Source organism: Syngnathoides biaculeatus, chromosome 18 (genome assembly GCF_019802595.1).
Source record: "Syngnathoides biaculeatus isolate LvHL_M chromosome 18, ASM1980259v1, whole genome shotgun sequence".
Lineage (NCBI taxonomy): Eukaryota > Metazoa > Chordata > Actinopteri > Syngnathiformes > Syngnathidae > Syngnathoides > Syngnathoides biaculeatus.
In genome coordinates, this window is record NC_084657.1 from 4,092,674 (window position 1) to 4,113,724 (window position 21,051).

Consider the following 21,051-nt stretch of genomic DNA (forward strand, 5'->3'; position numbering starts at 1 on the left):
GCCAATCAAGCTACCGAGCGTAATGTCGTTGTTTTGAGGCTGAAGCTTCGAGAAAGTCAGAAGCCCAACTAAAACTAATGCACGAAAGTGTCCTGCTTTCCTTGACTTGATCTACGTTGCACAAAAGTATGCTTGTGTGTGTGAGTGACTGATGAGGCGTTACATGATGAGTGCCTCCCCCACATGTTTGGAAATTGTAAGCAGGTGGAAATCAAAGATGTGACTCAAGGATTTTTATGGACTTTCTCCAACAGTCATCGGTCTTCAACACTGGTGATGTTACTTTGTCGACACAGTGCACTTTCATGTCATCTTTTTTTTTTTTTTTTAATCTAAATCGACAGGCAAGGCTATTTTTTTTGGGGGGGGCAGCCTTTAGTTTACATAAAAATATATTGGGAGTGATTTGTGTGGGAACTAAATTAAATGTGGATTCTCTCAGGTCAAAGAAAATCTTTTCCTGGACAGTGTGTGTATCCCCACCCCCCCCCAAAAAAAAACCCCAAAAAGTTATGAATTACAAATGAATAACATGTGATTTGCCTTCAAGTTTTACTTCATGTATCATACTTTTTTTAAACTTAACCCCGATACAATGTAAAACCATTTAAAACATTCTGGCTTCTTCTGTTTCGTTGTCCTTGTTCTGCACTTAAAGACCCTCATTGAGACTTTTCCCTGTTTTAAAATAACCAAAATCATATGCTCATCATCCTGATGTGAATTGTGATTTTGTTCAACTTAAGAGGGTTATTTTCCTCTAATATTTTGGCCTGAATTCCAAACTGCTCATTTCAGGGGCAGTGGATTTGCTGTACTGGGTCAAATTAAGTTTAATTAGATTGGATCATCCTTTGGAACATTTATGAACATCATTTGAACAAGAGTATACGATATTCCAAAAGTTTTTAATTAAAAACTAAATCCATGTAGTGTACTTCCTCATGGGTGGGCCAGGTAATGATGGCCAGAGGCCGTTTTGTTTCGCCATCTTTGAAACAACTATAGTTTAACTGACAAAAATCTTCCCGCTACCCCCCTCCCCCCCCAAAAAAAAAAAAAAAACAAAAAAAGGTGTGAGTGTGAATTACCTACAAGTGCCCTCAGACTGGCTGGTGTTGAAGTCAGATTCAGAGTTTGCTGAGATTGAAGGTGGATGGAATAATGGATTTGTCTCTGACTTATTTACCTTCATATCTATGACTATCAATTCAAAGTGTTTTTTTTTTTTTTTTGGCACACCATTTGTATCTGTCATATTCAAAGTAGCAGGGGCTTCCTTTGTGGTTAAAAATTAGGTCCATTCCATGCAGACTTGTGACTAATTTTTTCTGATGAAAAAGCAGCATGTTTTCACATAAACGCATGAACTCTGACTGCTCAGCTAATTACGTTCTTTTTCCTCCTCTCCAGATGTTTGTGATAGACAAAGTGCAGGATTCAAGCTGCACCCTGCATGAGTTCTCCATAACCGGATCCACTTATGCACCTGAAGGGCAAATGTAAGTCGGTCATACCTTAATTGACTACAAGTGAATTTGAGCCAGGTTGAATGAAGTGTATCTTTGCTCACCACATACTATACCGCAAAAAAAAAAAAAAAAACAACGTGCTGAAGTCTGTAACTATCAGTGTATCAGTATCAGTTCTGTGAGTTCTGTGTTATTTCTTGGATGCTGTGTTCGATTAAAACATGTAAAATGCACGTCATTTATCGTTTCTTCATGTGCTTTAAATAGTCATGTACTTCCATACGGCACTAGAGGATGTTCAAGTCATTGTGTGTTGTTTGTTTAGCTGGACAGTTGAGAATGTGATTCAACGCTTTCATAACAGCACAGTGTGGGTTATCGTGTGGGAGCTGAGCAAGCGACGGCTGCGTTTCCACTGGGAAGGGTTACATGGTCGTCATGCAACCAGCGCCACTTGCCCGAGAAACATAGACGTTCTTTTTCAATCTCCCACATGCACCAAAACGGCTTTTTTTTTTTTTTTTTTTTTTGGCGCGACACGACTATTGTTTTGCACCACGACCCTGCAATGCTAAACAGCTGTAATTCTTCCTCGGTCATAAATATTAATGAGTGCCAAGTGTTTCCCCTTGTCTTTTTCGAATCGTGCATCATTTTCGGTCTGTTTTCTCCTCCAGACTGAAAGGAGACCGGTCAGTCGAGTGTGGAGACTATGATGGACTTTTGGAGCTGGCCACTGTGTGTTCCATGTGCAATGACTCCTCATTGGACTACAATGAGGTCATTAAAAACACACGCACGCATACACCACATCCAGACCAAATATAGTCCTGTTGCCATACAACTAGTGAAAGCAACACAGACAACATTTTGTAGTTTTGCTTCGTGTCCCCCTCGCCCCCACACCCTTTTTTTTTTTTTTCAAAGAGCTAATTTTATCTGAATACTTGGAATCGCTTTTCTCACCTCGTTGTCATTGCCACGGTATCTTGGTAACCACACTGACTAAAGAGGCCTACTTAAATTGCACGTATCCTCTCCAGCTAACTGTTCCTGTGCTTGTGAACGGATGTTTTTGCCACCGCTTTAATATGTTTTTATGTGATGAAGCACCTGAGTGGGAGCCCAAGCAGAAAAGAGCAGCAGCTGAGGACTGGAAGGGGGGTCGGGGGGTGGGGGACGAGGAGCTTTATTGCTTTTGTCCTGTCACACAAACAAATGATTGGCCATTAGTGCCTCCTCTTCCCTACGCCACTTTGCAGCACCTTTTAAAGAGACTTTGCAAGTATGACTCACCAAAGGGGTGAATATCATCTGAATATTGTCCTTGGCAATGTTCTGCAAACAAAGAGAGTGGGTGAATTATTGTGGATCCTGCATTTAGGCCATGTAATTGAGAGCAATGCGTGAAGGAAGGTCACTGTGACCAAAGCAATCCTTTTCTAACTCACGAAGCGGTGCTACTAATTAGTGTCATTACAATTTTTTTTTTTTCTTAAACTTCAAACAAACGGCAATCCGTTTCTCATCTCCGTGCGTGCCTGTTTTTTTTCTCAGGCCAGAGGGGTGTACGAGAAAGTAGGTGAAGCCACAGAGACTGCGCTTACCACCTTGGTGGAGAAGATGAACGTCTTCAAAACGGACCTTTCAGGACTCGGCAAGGTGGAGCGTGCTGGGGCCTGCAACTCGGTGAGCCTCATGACGTGTTGGACACTCTCAGCTAGAATGTGATTAGAATGAGAAATAGCAAACTGAAATCACCTTTTTATACCCAAATTTGATCGGACTCGGTGAGCTTCTCTGAAAAGTCTGAAAATTGGTCAAGTGACTATCCAGCTTTAAATATTTTTTGTTAGCATTTATGTAATAGTTTGCTTTTCAAAATGTATTAATAACAATAATTATATTTTACTTTCAAAAAACACTCAAAGAACTTCTACAATATAGACAGGTAAAAATTTCTCTTATTTTTGTAACTTTAGGAAGATCATGTTTTACACCTGTATTGTCGCCAGCGTGACAAAATGGATAAATTTTCAGTTTCTTAAGCCTCCTTTACACAGAGATGCCCCAAAACACCTGCTTCGGAGCCGTAGCGTAACAAACACCTGGCACTAAGCTGGCTCTGCTTTTTGAACGGAGCAAAGCTGCCATAGTGTCGAAATTGTGTTCGCATTTACATCGCGAGATGATGCATGACAATGTCAGTACAAACATCTTGTGCGACATGGAAGTATTTACCATGCAGGGACATTGTGCAGTTCACAATTTAGATGTGAATTTTTCAGAAAATCCAAGGCGTGTAGAAGAGAACTTACAGTATATAAAACCTGTTTTAAAGTGCCTCGTCATCATAACCATTATAGAGTGCAATCTAGAAGGACATCTACTGGTAGAACCTGAATTGATGCTAACATAACATAGCAGCACTCCAATTAGATCATTCTTTTGGAAAAAAAAAAAAAAATCATTTTAGTCGCGTGGTGAACTAGTGGTACTCACATTTGCATCAGACTTGAGAGGTCCTGGTTCAAATCTCTGCCCTGGCCCTCCGGAGTGGGGATTGCATTTTCTTCTCATGCTTTGGGTGAGGGCTACACCTTCTTCCTCCGTGCATGTCAGGTCCGTTGAAGTCTCTGAATCTGAGTGTAAGACTGATTTGAATTAGAGTCCTTCTTTGCTTCATGATCCAAAAAAAAAATCTGTTGGTCATTTTACAGGTCATACATACATTTTACAGGTTGATAGGCATTTTCTCACTGTCCCTAAACTTATTAGTAGTAGCAGTAGTATTTTTTATTTTTTTTATTGCTGCCATTCCATTTTGCCCGTTGCTCCGTCAGGTGATTAGGCAGCTGATGAAGAAGGAGTTCACGTTGGAGTTCTCTCGTGACCGCAAGTCCATGTCAGTCTACTGCACGCCAGTCAAGCCTGGCTCTCAGAGCAAGATGTTTATCAAGGTACAATAGAATAAAATGATTCCTGAATTTGCTCGTCCTTACCGTGACTTTCCAATGTGTCAACAGGGTGCTCCAGAGAGCGTGATTGAGCGATGTCAGTACATGCGTGTGGGAACGGGCAAGGTGGCGCTGACACCCGCATTGCGTGACCAGCTCATGGCCAAGGTCCGCGACTGGGGGACAGGCAGGGACACCCTGCGCTGTCTCGCTCTGGCCACGCGTGACAACCCGCCACGCAAAGAAGACATGGATTTGGAGAATTCCAGCAAGTTTGTAGACTATGAGGTAGGTTGAACGTTTGTTGGATTGAAACTACCTTTACGTTAGGGTTTGACAATGAAAGCAATCTGTGGCTAACCAATTTCACTCAATTAAAGCTAATTACTAAGATAACAGTTTTGTCAAATGTGCTTATTGTTGGAATTCAATGATTTTAATTACAAGTTGCAATAATCCATCGGCCTGGGCAGTTATTTGGTCATTCTTTTCAAAACATCACAATTGAAACGATATTTTGAACAAAAAGCAGCTTGGGTCATCTGTTATCTTGCTTCTGTTTCCATTTAGTTGAGCCTCACTTTCATTGGCTGCGTGGGCATGCTGGACCCCCCAAGGAAGGAGGTCATAGGCTCGGTGAAGCTGTGCAATGAGGCAGGGATTCGTGTGATCATGATCACGGGGGACAACAAGGGCACAGCGGTGGCCATCTGCAGGCGCATTGGCATCTTCGGCGAGGACGAGGACGTGACCGGAAAGGCTTACACCGGCCGGGAGTTTGATGATCTGTCCCCCGAAGCCCAGAAAGAAGCAGTGAAATCTGCGCGATGTTTCGCGCGTGTGGAGCCAGCTCACAAGTCTAAGATTGTTGGATACCTTCAGTCCTTTGACGAGATCACTGCCATGGTGAGCGGAATGAAGGCAATGACTGTGGGGCATGTCCTCTGAGTGATGTTTAGTTCAGTTCAGTTATTTACAGTGGCAAAAGCAATGAAAACACAGGTTCTGGATTAGTTCTACTTTTGGCAGCCTGCAGCTCAGGTGCCTACCACAATGGTAAGCTCATTAAAGCCCAGTGTTAGCAGTCTTGTTTATCAAGAAGATCATTTTTGCTTAACGAATAAAAAAGGTCAATAATAATATACAGGTGGTCCTAGTTGTATGAGGGTCTCAGGGGACTGCAAAACAAAGCTACAAATTGGATGTTCACTTTTTTTATATTTATGCCTTGTTTGATATTTATGGCTTAAAAGGGGTTTTCATGTATACATACCATATATTAAAATATTCCCCTTAATTGTGACTTTAAAATTGCATTTTAAAAATATTTAGCCGCCCTAACAACAGAACTCAGTATGTCCAAACTCGCAAAAGGCTGGAGGGAACTCATTGTTGATATTTGATTCGTGTGCCACATATCTCTTCGTGTGTCATGCTGGTAGGAAGTCACACCATTTACCAACGGTGCTTTCCCTTCTTCATTCCACTATAGTGATCTGATATACTGGATCCCATACTTATCTGACAGCATAAATGTACCACAAGATATCTCCCTTGCCAGTTGCCAGACAGGAATGTCCATTTTATGCTCCCTCCAGAAATGCATTAGGAATTGAAAGCCTGACAAGAGTTCAGTGATGCGGGCGGGACATGTTGCAGTCCTCCTCCGAAGCGGCTCTCTAAGACCATCACAAGCTGTCATCTTTTTCCCTGCTCCGTTGCTTCCTATCTGTCTCAGAACGGGAGCTGTCATTCGGATTTGAAGGAGACTATAGGACGGGTGTTCTCGAGGAGGTTGTCAGCGAGACAGCAATATTACCATTTAGCTGTCACACTCACTCCGGTGTTTTGCTCAGTTTTTTGCTTAACCCTGACAGAATCTGAAACAAGACTCTTCTAAACATACCTGTTCATTTTTCAAAGATAAATAATTGCCATTAATGGGGGAAACCCTAGGAATAAACTAGGATCGTACATTAATCCCTGATCTAGTCCGTACTTGTATGTAACTTTTTGCCTGAGGCAATGCTGAGCGTTGATTAATGTAACACACACACACACATATAGATATATAGATATAGATATTGACTCCATCCATCCATTTTCAGTACTGCCTGTGGTCTTTAGGTCACAGATGAGCTGGAGCCTAGATCAGTTGACTCTGTACTAATCACCAGCCATTCACAGCATATTTTGTCTTGAGTAGATGCATATAAACATCTATCCATCCATGATCTGAGCCGGTTATCCTCACAAGGATTGCGGGATAAACATAAAATCAAAATGTAAGGAACACTTCTCCATAAGTTCCTGAGAGCTAAGGGCAACTCCGAACTGCACAAGAACTTCAGTGATGGTAAAATCACTTTTTCTTGTAATAGACTGGAGATGGTGTGAATGATGCCCCCGCCTTGAAGAAAGCAGAGATTGGCATTGCCATGGGCTCGGGTACAGCAGTGGCCAAATCAGCCTCTGAGATGGTACTTTCTGATGACAACTTCTCCACCATTGTGTCTGCTGTGGAGGAGGGCAGAGCCATCTACAACAACATGAAGCAGTTCATCAGATACCTTATCTCCTCCAACGTGGGCGAAGTTGTGTGGTGAGGAAGAAAGATACACTCAGACACCACAGTCATCTTCATTTTTCTGATGTTTGCCCGTTCCTCTGTAGCATTTTCCTGACGGCCATTCTGGGTCTCCCTGAAGCTTTGATACCAGTCCAGTTATTGTGGGTTAATCTGGTGACTGATGGTCTGCCTGCCACCGCCCTGGGCTTCAACCCCCCTGACTTGGACATCATGGACAAACCTCCACGTAATCCCAAAGAACCTCTCATCTCAGGATGGCTTTTCTTCCGCTACCTGGCCATTGGAGGTACTGTGCGTCACTGGCCTTCTTTCCAGAGCTTGCCTTAAACGAGATGTTATGCTTTTGTCACAATTTGTGTGCGTGTATATAAAATATATATAGAGACAAAATAATTGTCGCGATACATGCACTTTAAATGCTATTTACATGCTCCCTGCATGCTTTGCGGCACTCCCACCATGCTGCTACAGCACTGTGGACCGCCATCGTGCCGCAAAGCATGCTGCGAGCATGTAAATAGCATTTAAAGTGCTTGTTTTGTCAATCGTTTCTTGAGTCATTATTTTTTCGTTTTATTATTTTCTTATGCCATTCTGTTTTCTGTGGTGTGATAAATGTAGTTTCATTTGACACTGTGAGTGTGTACAACATCGTCAGTAGTGACCTCCCTACACAGGCAGTGTGTAAGACAATCTTAAGCTTCTTCTGCTTACACAGGTGAAATGCAATTGTTCCTCACTGCCTTGTGAGCGTCATCACACGGTAGCTTACATACATGGTAAAATATGTACTGGCATGCCTGCTAAGAGTGTCACCAGTGTATTTAAGTGTACTAGTCAAGCAAATTACCCAACAACATTTGCAAATGTTGGAACTCAGTGTGCATATAAAGGTGCACCACATTGTAAAATGCCATGTCTCATGTGGCGCCTCGTCTTTTTAGAAGAAAATTTATCGATCGTGAAAATACAGTAAAGGAGACCAAAATCCTCAAATATGTGTGGCAGCTGATAGGCAAGGGCACACTGTATATAATAATAATAATATGCATGTGTTTCAGAGACTGGTTGTTCGATACAGGTGAGCCAGCACTAACCCTGACTCGTATACGACTGGGACAGTTGTTCTGGTTTTTATTACAATGAACCGCAATGTGGGAGGGGAAAAAAGTGTGCTTGATAATGAAAACATTTTAACTTGTTGAGGCCGCATGTGTATGACTCATAGACACACCGTCGAACACAGACGCACTCCCACCTTTTATTTATTTTTGTTTCAAACATAGCAATTATGTTGTACTTATATTGACACTTAGAAAAAAAACAATGATAAATCCAAGTTTGATTTAAAAAAAAAAAAAAAAGGAATTATTATTATTTTTTTTAAATGCAGTAGCTGTAGCCGAATTAAAAGCTATCTGATAATTGCTGTAAATTGTTTTGTTTTTCTTAGGCTATGTGGGCCTTGGGACAGTTAGTGCAGCCACGTGGTGGTACCTGTTTGATGAAGAAGGCCCACAAGTGTCTTTTTATCAGCTGGTGAGTCACAAACTGAATTTTCTTCACAGATTTTTGAATGTTCAACGGGATATCCAAATGTTGTGTATTGATAACATATGCTTTGTCACAGCCAAAACAGTAATCCTCATGAAAATTGATTGAGAAATACAAGTTCCGAGTTAATTTCAGAGTCCTTGCATTGCCTTCTATGGAAACGACGACCTCCCCGACCCTCAACTCAAACCCACCTCAGCTCCTTAGCCAACCACTCACACCTGCAGTGCCCAGCTGCGGCTCACTATCCAGCCAATTTAAAAGCAGCAGCGGTTTCCTGATCTTGTCTGGCAATTACCATGAGATCATCCAGTTTTGCCTCTTATCCTGGTTTATCCTTCGCTCCACTCCCCAAATCCTCACATCAAATGGGAGACTGAATCCATTCATGGGTAGGGAACGGTCTGTCACCCTACCTGCCTAAAGAATGTCTCGTCGCCATTCCACTCATAGACTAATGCCTGCTTTCAGGGATGCCTCCAGTTTTTCCCCAGATTAGCATGGTTTTTGCCAGGTCTTTAACAAAGACGCCGCCGCAGCACTGCCCCCACGAGGACCCTGTGATGACTCCATCACCTTCCTTCGCAGCAAATCCTTCTCGATGGCCGCCTCTACACACTATGTCCTCCCGACAGAGAGGTTATGAAGAGGCCTTCCTCATCTCCAGCCCGGGCAGGGTTCTTTGTCATCAAAAAGGAGAAAACTATTAGACCTTGTATCAACTACTGGGGTTTGAATGAGCTCACCATCAATTTTCGCTACCTCCCTGCCACTCATCTCCCTCACTCCTTTCAAACTGTTTCAAAGAGCCAACATTTTCACTAAGCCCGATCAATGAAAAGCAGATCTCCTGTCCATATCTGAGAAACACTTCCAGCAGATCTTAAATAATGTCCCGGGAGGGGCGGGGGACATTAACTCCGAGTGGGCCAGGACTCGTGCCTCCAATGTTGAGGTGGATGACTGGGGATGTGCCTGTAAGGTGGTCCATGCCTGTCCTTTCATCTTTCTCTGAACCCACTGGTGTACACTGGTGGTGAGAGATTCCGTCAAGTTGAAGTAGTCAGATCAGTCTTTTTTGAAGGTATGATCGCCGAAGGCAGCTGATTGGACTGGCAGCCCAAGCAGAATTCCACTTTGGTTATCGCTGAGGCATAAACTCGGGGACTAAATTAGTTTGGTGGGGCCGTGGAGAGGAAGCTTTGACGACATTCTGGTTCAGGGTCCAGTGTTTCAGAAGGGCAAAGCAGTGTAGTACAATGAACACTGCAGTATGTTGTGATATGGTGGGGACAGGTGCTGCTGACCTCAGGATCTTGTGAGTCAGTGAGGTGATTATGTCTCAGACCTCCTCTATTCCACTTTCATGTCTTATAAGAAATCATACTCTGGGGACTCTGAGCTGTGCTCTCCCATCTCTATTGTTGAGATCACCTATAGGATTTTGGGAGTGGATAAAATATGTATGGACTTCATAAAGGTTTTGGAAGCTGTGGGGTCTTGGCTGACATCCCTCTCAAACATGGCATGGACATTGGGGATATTGCCTCTGGATTAGCTAACTTTGGTGGTGATCTTTTCAAAAAAAAGGAAGATGGGTAGGGTGTGTTCCAACTACAGGAGGATCACACTCCTTAGTTTACCTTGTCAGGTGTATTCAGGGGTCTTGGATGGGAGTGAATGTCGGGAAGTCAAGTCCCAGATTCAGACGTATCAGTGTGGTTTTTGTCTCGGTCGTTGAACAGTAGACCAGCTCTGCATCTTCAACAGGGTCCTAGCGGGTGCATGGGAGATCGGCTAATCAGCCTACATGTACTTTGTGGACTTGGAGAAGGTGTTTAACGGTGTCTTTTTTTTTTTTTTTTTTTTTTGAGGGGGGGGGCTGGATTATGGGCTACTGGACATCTGATACTGACTGGTCGTCCTTGTACAATTGATATCCACATTTAGTTGACATTTATGGCAATAAGGCTGCTCAGATGAGGTGATAAGGGGGTCTGATTTACTAGCCCGACTTTTACGTCTCTGCTTTTTGCTGATGGTGAGCGAGGCTCCCACTTTACCGGTCACTCTATGTTCCCACACTAACTTGTGGAAATGACCTCTGTGGTGGAGACCAATAGAGCAAGATCATGGATATAAACAGCCATAATGAGTTTTCTCCACAGTCCTGTCTCTCCCTTAGATGTAGAGTGAGCAGAATGGTCGTCTGAGGGGGGCTTAGAGCAGGGCTGTTGTTTCTCTATTGAGAGGAGCCAGATGAGGTGGTTTGTTTATCTAGGTAGGTTGCTTCCTGGACATCTCCCTGCTTAGGTGTTCTGGGGCACATCCTGTCTTGTAGAAGGCTGGCAAGATTACCCAGGACCCCCTGTAGAGACTATCGCCCCACTGGCATGGGAATACTTCGGGATCACCCCGGAAGAGTTTTCTAAAGTTGGTCGGAGAGGGAATTCTATACTTTTCTCGAAGGCTATTGTCCACACAACCAAACCCCAAATAAACAGAAGACAATGGGTGACTGGGTGGATCGATAAAATACATACTAGAGTGAAAAGATAAACAGTACCATCTAGTGGTGCCCCATTAATGAGTAGCCACCTCCTTATATGCTTTGAGCTGCATCCGATAACATCAAGCAGATCACAGTGTCATCCTGTTTTTGTGTGACCCCCCCCCCCACACACACACACTCACACTCACACACACACTTCACCTTGTTTGTGTATCTCTCCACAGAGACACTTCATGCAATGCACTGAGGAGAACCCAGTGTTTCAGGGAATAGATTGCGAGGTGTTTGAATCCCGCTACCCCACCACCATGGCCCTGTCTGTGCTTGTCACCATCGAAATGTTCAACGCGCTCAACAGGTCAGTCGTCATCATTTTTGAATGTCAGACTTAAATGTCAACAGTCAACACAGCTGTAATTGAAGAGACTCTATCATCCGGCACGGCGCCACTCCTTTGCGAAAGCATTATACATCCGCCAGAGGCATAACCACATGATTTCCTTGCCAGAACAACACACTCATAAAAAAATTATGAACTGATGAACAAACAATGTGATAGTGTTTTGGTTAGATTTTTGGAAGACAGTTATGGAAGTTTGTAAAGACAGAGTATGAAGGTTTTTTTTTTCTTTTTTCGTTGGTGTCACTCTTCGTTGAAACAAGCCGTATTGTCTTTTTTTTTTTTTTGGAAAGAATCTTGGAAGAGGCACATAAAAATAATGGCCTGACTAATCAAATAACATGCAATACATCCCAGGCCAAGACAATCAGAAAAAAAAAAAACTGTTGTCAAAAAGTATTTGCACCTTTTTCTTTTTTTCCCTCACAGTTTCCCCACTTTAATATCATGAAACAAATGTAAATATCAAAAAAGATAACCCATGTAAACATACAATGCAGTTTTTAGAAAATCAAATTGAAAATTGACCAAATTAAAAAAAAAAAAAAAGTTGAAAGCTCCTGTGTGTGGGGGGGGGGGGAGTGGTATTTGTATTTTTTTGTCATTTTTGTCATTTTTGTTGGTCGGCCACCCCTGGGAAGATTCACCACTCTTCCATGTTTTATTCATATGTGGATAAATGTTCTCACCGTGGTTCCCTGGAGTCCTAAAGCTTTCAAAATTGTTTTAGAACTTTTCAAGACTTATAGATGTCATTTACTTTCCATTCATGAATTTCCTTGGATGGTGCTATTTTGTTGCAGCTTTATAATTTCGCCAGAGTTTATTGAAGAGGTCTCGTGGTAATCGGATGTGATTGTGCGGTCCATAACACTCAACTCATCTTTCCCAAAAATTTAATAAACCACAATTAATTTATGATTTTACAAGGGGGGAGGGGAATTACTACTTCACATAGGTCTAGGTAGCTATGAATAGTTTTTTCATGAATCAAATCACCTTTTGAAATGAGCATTTTATGTTTACTTGGGTTAACTTCGGTATTTGATTAATTTTTGTGACCATCATAAAATGAGGTAATGTTTTGGAAAATGGGCAAATACTTTCAACGGTACTATGCGTGGAATGCCATTAAATGGCAGGAAAATGGTACCGTAATTAATATTAATATACAATTAATTATAATAATGTTTCTGATGGGTGAATCTTCACGTCGCAAATGACAACTTCTAAAGAAATTAAGAAAGCACCACCTTACTTATAGTATCAAACTCTTCTCCCTTCAAGTTAGCAACACAAGTGTTATACCTTATATTATCATAGTGTACCGCTTTGCATAGACACACGTCACCCCAAAATCACGTTCAATTGGTAATTTGATATGCGAAGATAAAATGCTAATTTGTGACACAATCATTGATTGGAATGTCAGAATACGTGACCAGGCCCCAACCTTCCACATCAGTCTGCACTCATGGCAAACCGACCAACCAGAAAAAAGCTTTTTATATTTCACATTAGTCTGTGTTGCATCATATTTCCAAACTCTTTTTCAAAGCTCTTCGAGCCACGAGTGACGCAATATATAAATCGATATGCTAACGAAGATGTGTATGTGTCGTAGCCAGAAATGAATCTGGACGCAAACTCACCTTTGTGGCTTACAATTCTATTTTGCAACAAACTGCTACACTATCAATTCTGAACAAAACAGGCTTCATCAAATTGATCTAATCCAACTATTTTCACCAATCTGTCTATAAAACACCTAGACTTTGTGTTTTGAAGGGAATTATTCAACACATCTCCCAGAGAGTTGTACAACAGTTCTCAGACAGTGGAGCATTCAAGAGTGTTCATAGATTTCTTCTCTAGCAATTTTGATTTTATATTTGAGACTGGTTGATTATGTGTAAAAATCACAGAAATGGAGAGGAGAGGCCAGTAGTATCGATTTGTGGGAAAAAATATCAAATTGACCAATCAAGGACATATGGGGGAGACATGGTGGGTCAGCTGGTAAAGTGTTGGCCTCACAGTTCTCAGGTCCTGGGTTCAATCCCGGACCCACCTGTGTTGAGTTTGCATGTTCTTCACGTGCCTGCATGGGTTTTCTCAGGGCACTCTGGTTTCTTCCCACATCCTAAAAACATGCAACATTAATTGGACACCCTAAATTGCCCCGAGGTGCGATTGTGAGTGTGGCTGTTTGTCTCAATGTGCCCTGCGATTGGCTGGCAACCAGTTCAGGGTGTGCCCCGCCTCCTGCCCATCGATACCTGGAATAGGGTCCACCACTCCCCGTGAACCTTGTGAGGATAAGTGGCTCAGAAGATGAATGGATGGAAGACATTGGGGTTTCTGCATGACAACAAGGATATGCTATAGAGCTCATGCACCTATGTATGCACCTACGTCATAAAATCATGTGACCGCCATATTGCCGGTCAAACAAAGCATTGTTGCAAGTTAATTCCGTTGAGATGAAACGAAAATGTCTTATGGCACGACACCCACAGTTTTGTACGATACCAATAAAACATTTAGAAGGTGATAATAAATTAAGGTACATGGAAAAATGAGAGACACTTGACATAGAGGACCCACTTTTAATGCTGAAGTCGATGATTTCGCCGATAATAAATTGGACCGTTAATTTGCTTCCGCTTGTCTTGGACAACTGGGTCTACACGTGTATCTGGTTAATAAGTCGTCGTGATTTACACGGAAAAGTTCGCAAGCATATAGAAGTCTGGACTCGTACAAATACTTCGTTGCTGGGTCTGTTCTCTATCAAGAATAAATCCCACATAGTGATCAACCCACTCAGATTTTTTTCAATACAAATACCAACATTTAAATAAATGATCTCTGGTTTTGCACAAACTTGCATTAATTAACTATGACTGGAAAAATGTTTTGCCTCCATACAGGGAAGCGTATTGCTTGCCACACGCTTACCTCCGTAAACCTCTCTGTGACAGGCGCTTTATTTTTTGTAAATACGCATTGTTCTCAAATGACTCAACTTGCCATTATAAATACTTCTTGATAATTCAAGATTGAGAAGAATAATTCATCCATCCATTTTCTTCACCGCTTATCCTCACGAGGGTCGCGGGGCGTGCTGGAGCCTATCCCAGCTGTCAACGGGCATGAGGCGGGGTACAACCTGAACTGGTTGCCAGCCAATCGCAGAGAATAATTCCTACCTGAAACGAAATGATCACTATCACAGGCGTTTATATTTTGTTGGGCACCATCCATTGCGTTTAATTGCCAAAATCCATCGATCTTTTCTGATCTTTTCTGTTGGTATTCTATAGAATGACCTCTTTGAATATCTGTCTTGTCTGTTGTAACAAGCAACAGCACAAGAGGTCTCGGGCAATTTGAAAAATCTGCTCCGGTCCAACGGCTCCCACACTGCAGATCAGCTAGGTTTGACTGGCAATATGGCACCATGCAGTCTGTGACATCACGTGCCCGAGCTCTATATACACATTTCTATATTTAATTTTGCCAAATAGAATTGTTCAGCATTTTCTGAAAATGCAAAAACATCCCAGGCACACACTGTCAAGCTGTCTGCATTTTTGATCAATACCACTTTCTCCCCCAACAGTTTGTCTGAGAACCAGTCCCTTGTCAGGATGCCTCCATGGGTCAATATTTGGCTACTGGGAGCCATCATCCTTTCTCTCTCCCTCCACTTCTTAATCCTTTATGTTGAGCCGATGCCAGTAAGTACATGCATTTACATTTTGGCCAGCTGTGGTTTCTGTCTCGGATCTGTACTTTTAAAAAAAATATATATATATATATATATAAAATACAACTCCATAATACTTGACAATTCAGTTCCAGAAAATGTTGTAGATCATTACAAAAGTTGATGCACCACCTCAGGTTTGAAGCCAATACAATGGGCTCTCAGTTTGCGACTATCAACATTAAAGGGGAATTCCGGTTGTTTGCATTAACAATGTAACCAATAGGTTATGTAATATGTACTCTATCTTGACATTGTGATGTTAAATCCTCTCTCATTTATATAATAGTGTTTTGAGAAGATTTTTATCGATAATTCCGAATTTTCAGCGGCGCTGCCATTTTCGCGAGTCACATGACCTACGCGGCCGGATGTGACATGTGACGTGCCATTCCTAACGTTCCATTACATGGGACACCAATATGCCCAGCGCTGATTTCTCGGATTTATCCTCATCTGATGAAGAAATAGGAGAATCGGTTGATCGGGAAGACGGAGGAATACTTCCATGCAGAGTTGCGGAGCCGTGAGCTCTCTCCCCGCCGAGCCCTGGAGCTTGCTCGGCCGGGGAGCTCTCTCACCACCAAGCCCCGGAGCGAGCTCATCAGACTCTGCGTCATTACACCCGAAGAACCATTCGAATATTCAACATTATTTACATCCGAGAGGTGGAGCTCGCTCGCAGGGAAGCAAGCTCACGGCTCGCCGCTCAGTGGCATTATTTACAGCCACAGGTTCAAATCTGTATGGAAGTATTCCTCAGTCTTCCCAATCACCAATACTAATATTGCTCCATCAGATGAGGATAAATCTGAGAATTCAGCGCTGGGCATAATGGTGTCCCATGTAATCGAGCGTTTAGAACAACACGTAACCCATCACATCTGCCCACGTAGGTCATGTGACTCGCCAAAATGGCAGCGCCCGTGAAAATTCATGATTGTCGATAAAAAAAAAAATCTTCTCAAAACACTATAAAATGAGAGAGGATTTAACATCACAATGTCAAGATAGAGTACATATTACACGACCTATTGGATACATTGTTAATGCAAACCACTTGAAATCCCCTTTAAGTTGTCACACAGTGCAAATAGGCATGCTCAGTTTCCATTTGATTACTTTCCACTTAGGCCTGAGAAATTGCTTTCATACAAATATTTACTGTAAACATGGGTTTGAGGTCAGTTATAAATGACGGCGTGGCCTCCGCTTGAAAACAAATTTGGGTTACTTCTCTGCTGTAGGAACAGAGCGCGTCACCGTGAAGTTGAAGTTGAAGCCTGCCCTATTACCTAAATATGGCCAACAGAGGGTGATTCAAGGGAAATTCATGAAGAAGCATCTTTTTCAAACCTGATTTGTTACCTCGCTGCACATTTTGTATATGCATTAAATAACTTGATTCTGTCAGTAATATTGAGCTGGTGGGTTAAGTAGTTACAGACTGTATTCTTTGTGGTTTATGCACTTGAATCTTATATTACAATAGCCTCTACCCGGGAATTTACAGTGGATTTCTATCTGAGGTCCACCAGAGTTTGTGTTAAACAAACAACTACTTTTGTTTGCATAGGGCTGCCTTCAACTGAGTGACAATCTTGTTACTATATGGCCTTACCTGCACTGCAACTGCAAAGCAACAAACCTAATGGTGGCCTCAGACACTTTGAGAGTAAAACTGTTAGAAACCTTTTGCGTAGTTTTCACAGAAATAAGCAAAGCTAACTTTTTTGATGTGAATCATTCAATGTAGTAATGCTGTCTAGCAGTATCTAATTCTGGCATTGCCTCTATCGTTCAGCTGATCTTCCAGGTGACTCCTCTGCGATGGTCTCAATGGACGGTGGTCCTGAAAATTTCAATCCCTGTCATCCTCCTTGATGAGGCACTCAAATATATTTCCAGGAATCATCTTGAAGGTAATTCCATTCTTTTCCCTCTAAAACAATATTTGATATGATCAGGGTCTTTTGAGAACATTCCTGAATACTCTTTCTAAAAGCCACTTAATGTTCTTATGTTTAAATCAAGTAGAATTTCATCCTTTGACTAACTATCTTTTTTTTTTCCCTCCTCTGCATTTCTAATGCAGCCTAAATTCTTACTTCCCCTTCTATCGAAAGGTACAAACCTCTTTGTACCTCTTGATTTTTATTTATTTATTCTAAAGAAGTACTCTAGACGGCTCCTACCCTGTGGCTTTCAATTAAATTTCTTGTTCTTGGTTTGGCAGGAGAGGATGACAATAAGTACAGAAGGAGATGGCAGCAGAATTAACTCGTCTCCCTCGAACACGCTCACACAGTTAGACACAAGCCTTCATGCAAGCGGCAACACACGATTTACGATTCCCTACTCCTGCGTTTCGGATGAACCACCACCACACGGTCAAGAGGCACACGTGAGAATGGATGTGCAAGACAAAGAAAACCGCTGCAAGCTTTGGCTTGAGTGTGAGAGTGAATGAGGGGGAAAAGGTTTTAGATGCGTGCAGTTATTTTTGTTGTTGTTGTTGTTGTTCTTCTTACAGTACAGTAATGCAAACATAGCGGTGCATTCGCTGGACGTGGAAAGAGAGAAGTGGAATGGGGATTGATCATCCTGGTGTGACAGAGAAGAAAAGCCTTTATGACACACAGATGGAAAGATGATTGCTGATTGGTTGCTTTTGTCAAAATGTGGCTCTTGAGCTAGTGTGTGTGTGTGTGGGGTGGGTGTGTGTGTGGCTGTCAGTCAGGTCACTGTAGATGGTTACCAAACTTGTGTGTGCATGTGTGTCCACGATAATCTGGTGGTACTGCCCAAGCTTCTGCAATTCAATTTTCTCGGCGCACAGTCGTGTCATAACGTGATTTGTGGGTCGTCACAGTAAAGCTTCCTCGTCATTCTTCATTTTTCCCCTCAATTCAAATGGTGTTGCAGTGCTAAACTGTCTTGTTCTGACTGCACTTGCACTTCGTCAGTGTGTATCGGTTCGCGCCGCTTGTCCGCTTTCTTCAATGCCTTATTCGCCGTCCCACCTTAAAGACTTGGCGAAAAATGAAAAACAAAACGGTCAATCATCAAGCAGCCATGAAACCAACGTACCAGTGATGTCGTCGTTTGGACTTTTTTGATTTATTCCGTGTGCACAAGACTTTTGCATGAAGTTTCAGAATGAAAACTGGTCTTCAACCTGTACGTGCACAAAGTACAGGTATTTGGGTCATCTCTAAACTGGTTAGTGCAGATTTCCAACTGTTCAACATTTCAGTACTTTTCACCTAGGTTGCTGTTCTCTAACATAGACCTACAGTAAATAGCAACATTCACAACAGGTGTCCAAGGAAATCCACTTATATGGCTTTCTGATACATTTTCTGTCCCACTGTAATTCTGTTGCAACCTGCTGATGACGTTGTGCCCCTCTGAGCTTAGTAGCCACTTTCCTCTGAGAACACCCCGTTTAAAACCCCACAACGATGATGCACGATCAATCATCTGTTTAGCGTTTGCTTTGATCCCATCATCTCGAAATGTGAACAGCATGGTGAAGAGAACTGTTCAAATGCTAATTCCAACTGAACCAGTTGAGTTTTTGCCATATGGCTCCTCGTTGGAGAACAAGCAAAAAATACTGAAACATTGAACAGTTGGACATGTGGCTCAAAATGTTTTGAGAAGAGCGCATTCATTTCCCCTATAAAATTTATGGCGCACTTTAGGTTAATCGTGAAAATTCACTCAAAATCCGAATCTCCCTAAATTGTTGAGTACTGTGTATATTACTCTAAGCTGTCATTTCAGCCTCTGAGTCAAACTTATTGTGCAAAATAAGTTAATGAATGGCAAGTAGGCTGCTAGTCTCTATGGAAAAGATTAAAAAAAAAAAAAAAAAATCACACCATGCCTTACACAGCCCCACTGCACCTCCACTTTGAACAAGTGGTGAAAATGAATGTCTGCGTAGTACTCACTGCTACCACTCCTGTTGGCCCCAAAAGAGAGATGTTGGTCCTGAGGATGCTTATGGAATACCTGCTTTTTTTTTTTTTTGCATGCCTCCGTGCTTTGTGCACTGCTCTTTCACTCCTCCCACGTTCTCGGTCTTTTAGCAACTCAATTGGTAATATTTTATATCATTAAATATGTTTGACTGAATGAGAGTGAATGCTTGAGAGTGTATCTTTTAGCTCTTGATTATTGGTTTCGTGCCAGGTCCTGGTACTACGAGGACCAGGTCACAGCGGTTTATTTAATTTATTATTGTTATTATTATATATATTTTTTTTTACTCTTTCATTTGCTTTCCTATTGTGCACACCAACAGAAAAAGTGCTGGATTTGAAATTAAAAAAGGAAGAGGGTGATAATGTTCCTAGTGAATTCTGTGGCATCTGGAACAATAGTCTATAATAATAATAATAATAATGTTTTTAACACCAAGAAGAGTGAGTGTGCTCAGAACCACCTGCTCCTGTGTCCTGGTTTTCCATGGCACTGGAACTTCTGTCCACCAGGCACTATAGAGGTCTGTTTAGGGTTATTTACTACTGAATTCTCAGTTCTGTACAGAAGATGAATATATGATTGCATGGAATTGTGTGACTGTAATAATAACCTATACAGTACATAGATTGTTTGGAGGGATAGCAATGAATGAATGACTTTTCTTTTTCTCCTTTCACCACTTCTTACTGTTTTTGCAGGCTAGACAAATATGTATCTTTTTAGGGAAGGGTTTACATTCTTTTGCGGTTTTGTGATTGACTGTAGGGGAAGAATCCGGTGTCAAGCTCAAGAATCATTGCTTACTCTGGTATCCTGATCATTTCACTGTGTTGTTCTGAGAATGATCGAAAATTTGTGAATGGATTGTGTGGTTAACGCTGAGCAAGTGGCAGTAATGGATTCTGGGTAATGAAGTTTTTTTTTTTTTTTTTTTGACTGTACTGTACAGTGAAGAGTTTGTGGATGCAGGCTCTAGAGAATGATGACAGTCATTAAAAATCGTGACACCTGATCGGACTGCCATCGAGGTACTCCTACTATTTCCGATCACCTGGTTTTCCAACAGTAGTGGCCCAATAATGTTCAAATCAATGAAATCTAACAGTTTTAAGAAAACGTCTCTAGAGCCTGACATCTACCTCTGAAAATGGAAAAGATGGTCTGTATTGCCTTGTTAATAATGAACGTGGACACATAATTTTATATAAAACAAAGATGTGGAAATAAAGATTATTTATCTTATTTATTCTGAGATTTTGTTTTCTTTGTTTGTGTACTTTCACAGGGTACTTATTTGGGAAAAATTACTTGGTTACCATTATACATACCACACCCAATTCCAATAAAAAGTACTGTAAATAAAACAATGAAATGATGTGCAAATGTTTTTCAACCTACAGTGTATTCAATTGAGTATATTACAAAAACACAACAACAACAAAAAAAACTTTGGGCCGAAGGCGGAGTACACCCTGAACTGGTCCCCAGACAATTGCAGGGCACATATTAAAAAAAAAAAAAAAAAAGCACTCACATTCATATCTATGGACAATTTAGTCTTCAATGAACTTGTAATACATGTTCTTGGGATGTTGGAGGAAACCGGAGTGCCCAGAAAAAATCCTCGCGGCATGGGAAAAATATATATGCAAACTCCACACAGGTGAGGCCAGATTTGATCCTGCAACCTCAGAACTATGAGGATGATATGCTAACAAGTTGGCACCCTTACAGTGAAGAAAATAAGTATTTGAACACCCTGCTATTTTGCAAGTTCTCCCACTTAGAAATCATGGAGGGG

At 41.7% G+C, this 21,051-nt stretch overlaps 1 protein-coding gene across 1 annotated transcript in view; it reads left to right on the forward strand.

Moving 5' to 3' along the window:
* atp2a3 (ATPase sarcoplasmic/endoplasmic reticulum Ca2+ transporting 3) overlaps positions 1 to 20,492 on the forward strand; it is a 52,636-nt gene extending 32,144 nt beyond the window's left edge. The window contains exons 9-21 of the mRNA XM_061802728.1: positions 1,414 to 1,502; positions 2,150 to 2,252; positions 3,030 to 3,161; positions 4,316 to 4,432; positions 4,499 to 4,717; positions 5,000 to 5,335; positions 6,811 to 7,031; positions 7,103 to 7,305; positions 8,473 to 8,558; positions 11,310 to 11,443; positions 15,111 to 15,228; positions 17,062 to 17,179; positions 17,494 to 20,492. Coding sequence (XP_061658712.1) covers positions 1,414 to 1,502; positions 2,150 to 2,252; positions 3,030 to 3,161; positions 4,316 to 4,432; positions 4,499 to 4,717; positions 5,000 to 5,335; positions 6,811 to 7,031; positions 7,103 to 7,305; positions 8,473 to 8,558; positions 11,310 to 11,443; positions 15,111 to 15,228; positions 17,062 to 17,179; positions 17,494 to 17,537 — 1,920 coding nt within the window. The 3' untranslated portion in view covers positions 17,538 to 20,492. The remainder of the gene's footprint in view (positions 1 to 1,413; positions 1,503 to 2,149; positions 2,253 to 3,029; positions 3,162 to 4,315; positions 4,433 to 4,498; positions 4,718 to 4,999; positions 5,336 to 6,810; positions 7,032 to 7,102; positions 7,306 to 8,472; positions 8,559 to 11,309; positions 11,444 to 15,110; positions 15,229 to 17,061; positions 17,180 to 17,493) is intronic.
* The last annotated feature ends 559 nt before the right edge of the window (positions 20,493 to 21,051 follow it).